General features: G+C 55.1%; 1 protein-coding gene across 1 annotated transcript; it reads right to left on the bottom strand.

Moving 5' to 3' along the window:
• Nucleotides 1-777: 777 nt before the first annotated feature.
• GNI_001790 (hypothetical protein) lies at nucleotides 778-1,213 on the bottom strand (the record flags this gene model as incomplete). The annotated part of the gene is made up of 1 exon (XM_011130179.1): nucleotides 778-1,213. A coding segment is annotated over one exon (436 nt), but the record flags the coding sequence as incomplete, so codon positions are not given.
• Nucleotides 1,214-1,489: the final 276 nt, after the last annotated feature.

A 1,489-nucleotide genomic window follows, 5' to 3' on the forward strand; every position in this document is an offset into this window, starting at 1 on the left:
CGCACCCCCCCACCCCGCACCCCCCCCCATCGGAGCACCAATTCTGGACTTCGGTTTGCTGTTCTTACCTAACTCCTCATGCTTGCCTTGCGACGATGACTCCTCTTCCTTGAAAGCGGTAATACCTTCCACAACCCCGAGGAAGTGTATCCGCCAATCACAGGAGCATCATGAACTAACGTGATACGCACCGCTATAAATCATAATCCGATCCCTGGGCAAGGGTACTAAATGAATGACATTTCCTTCGTGCCATGCCAGGTGTGTGCACAGACAAACTCTTTCACAAAGTGTACGAACTCCGTAGCACGTAACTGGGTCATGTAATCCAACTCCAATCTGATGATCGTCCCAGCCTTGGTACTCAACCTGTAGGTGACTGGCTCTAACGCTAGCATAACTATGATGGGCAAGCATCTACGACGGAGCATTCTAATACGACTTGTCGAAGCAAGAGTTTCAAAATCGGTCTCGAGATTAGGACTCGAGATTAGGACTTGATGTTAGGACTTGATATTAGGATTGATTCAACATTAGGATTCAAGACTAGGAATCGGTAGTCAGCTGACAAATTCCCGGCCAGAAGCGAGCAATGCATTGAGATGTCCTAAAGAACACACATTTGTGCCGTGAGGTGAAAGGTTTTGGCAAACAGTAAAGGGCGTCCTACGTGCAGATTTTAAGTAGATTGCAGGCGTAAAGGTCAGAAGGGAAGTTGCTCTTTAGAATGTTGCATAGTTGCTGACACCACCAGTCGTACTGTCGGGCGCCGTCCACAGCTCGAACCAAGCCCATACAGGAAGAAGCGGTTTCTCCATTCGTCACGCAATCGCGGACGCCGTCTGTGTCAGGTCTAGTGGATGCGTCAGGAACCTTATCGGCGCTCTTTGTGGTCATTCGGATACTGGTTGTAGGAGTCCCCGTCGTGGTAGTCATGGTAGTCGTCGTGGTACTCGTGGTAGACATGGTGGTCGTCGTGGTAGGCATCGTGGTCGTCGTGGTAGGCATCGTGGTCGTCGTGGTAGGCATCGTGGTCGTCGTGGTAGGCATCGTGGTCGTCGTGGTAGGCATCGTGGTGGTGGTGGTGGTAGTCGTGGCGGTAGCGCCGGAGGACACGGTGATGAGTCCTCCGTCGAACGCGGAGTCGGTAGAGGGGACGAGCGGATCCGGCAAGGTCAGAAGCCCATTGTCGACGGGTACGGTGCTGGTGGTGCTGTAGTGCCACCTCTGGACAGTTACAGGGGAGCCCTGAAGTACAACCTTAGTGCCGTCAGCGTGATCTTTGAGTCCGGTAGTGACGAAGCCAGGCGCACTGCCGCGGCCCGGAAGGGAGAGTCCGGTCGGGGAGGGTCGGGTTGACGAGGGCGAGGGGAGCGGAGGGAGTACCGGGGGCGGTGGAGGGAGTACCGGAGGCGGAGGCCACTTTGTACTTATTGGTCCAGTGGTCGGCGGCGGTCCAGTGGTCGGCGGCGGTCCAGTGGTCGGCGGC

This window comes from Gregarina niphandrodes (genome assembly GCF_000223845.1).
Source record: "Gregarina niphandrodes unplaced genomic scaffold scaffold00001, whole genome shotgun sequence".
Lineage (NCBI taxonomy): Eukaryota > Apicomplexa > Conoidasida > Eugregarinorida > Gregarinidae > Gregarina > Gregarina niphandrodes.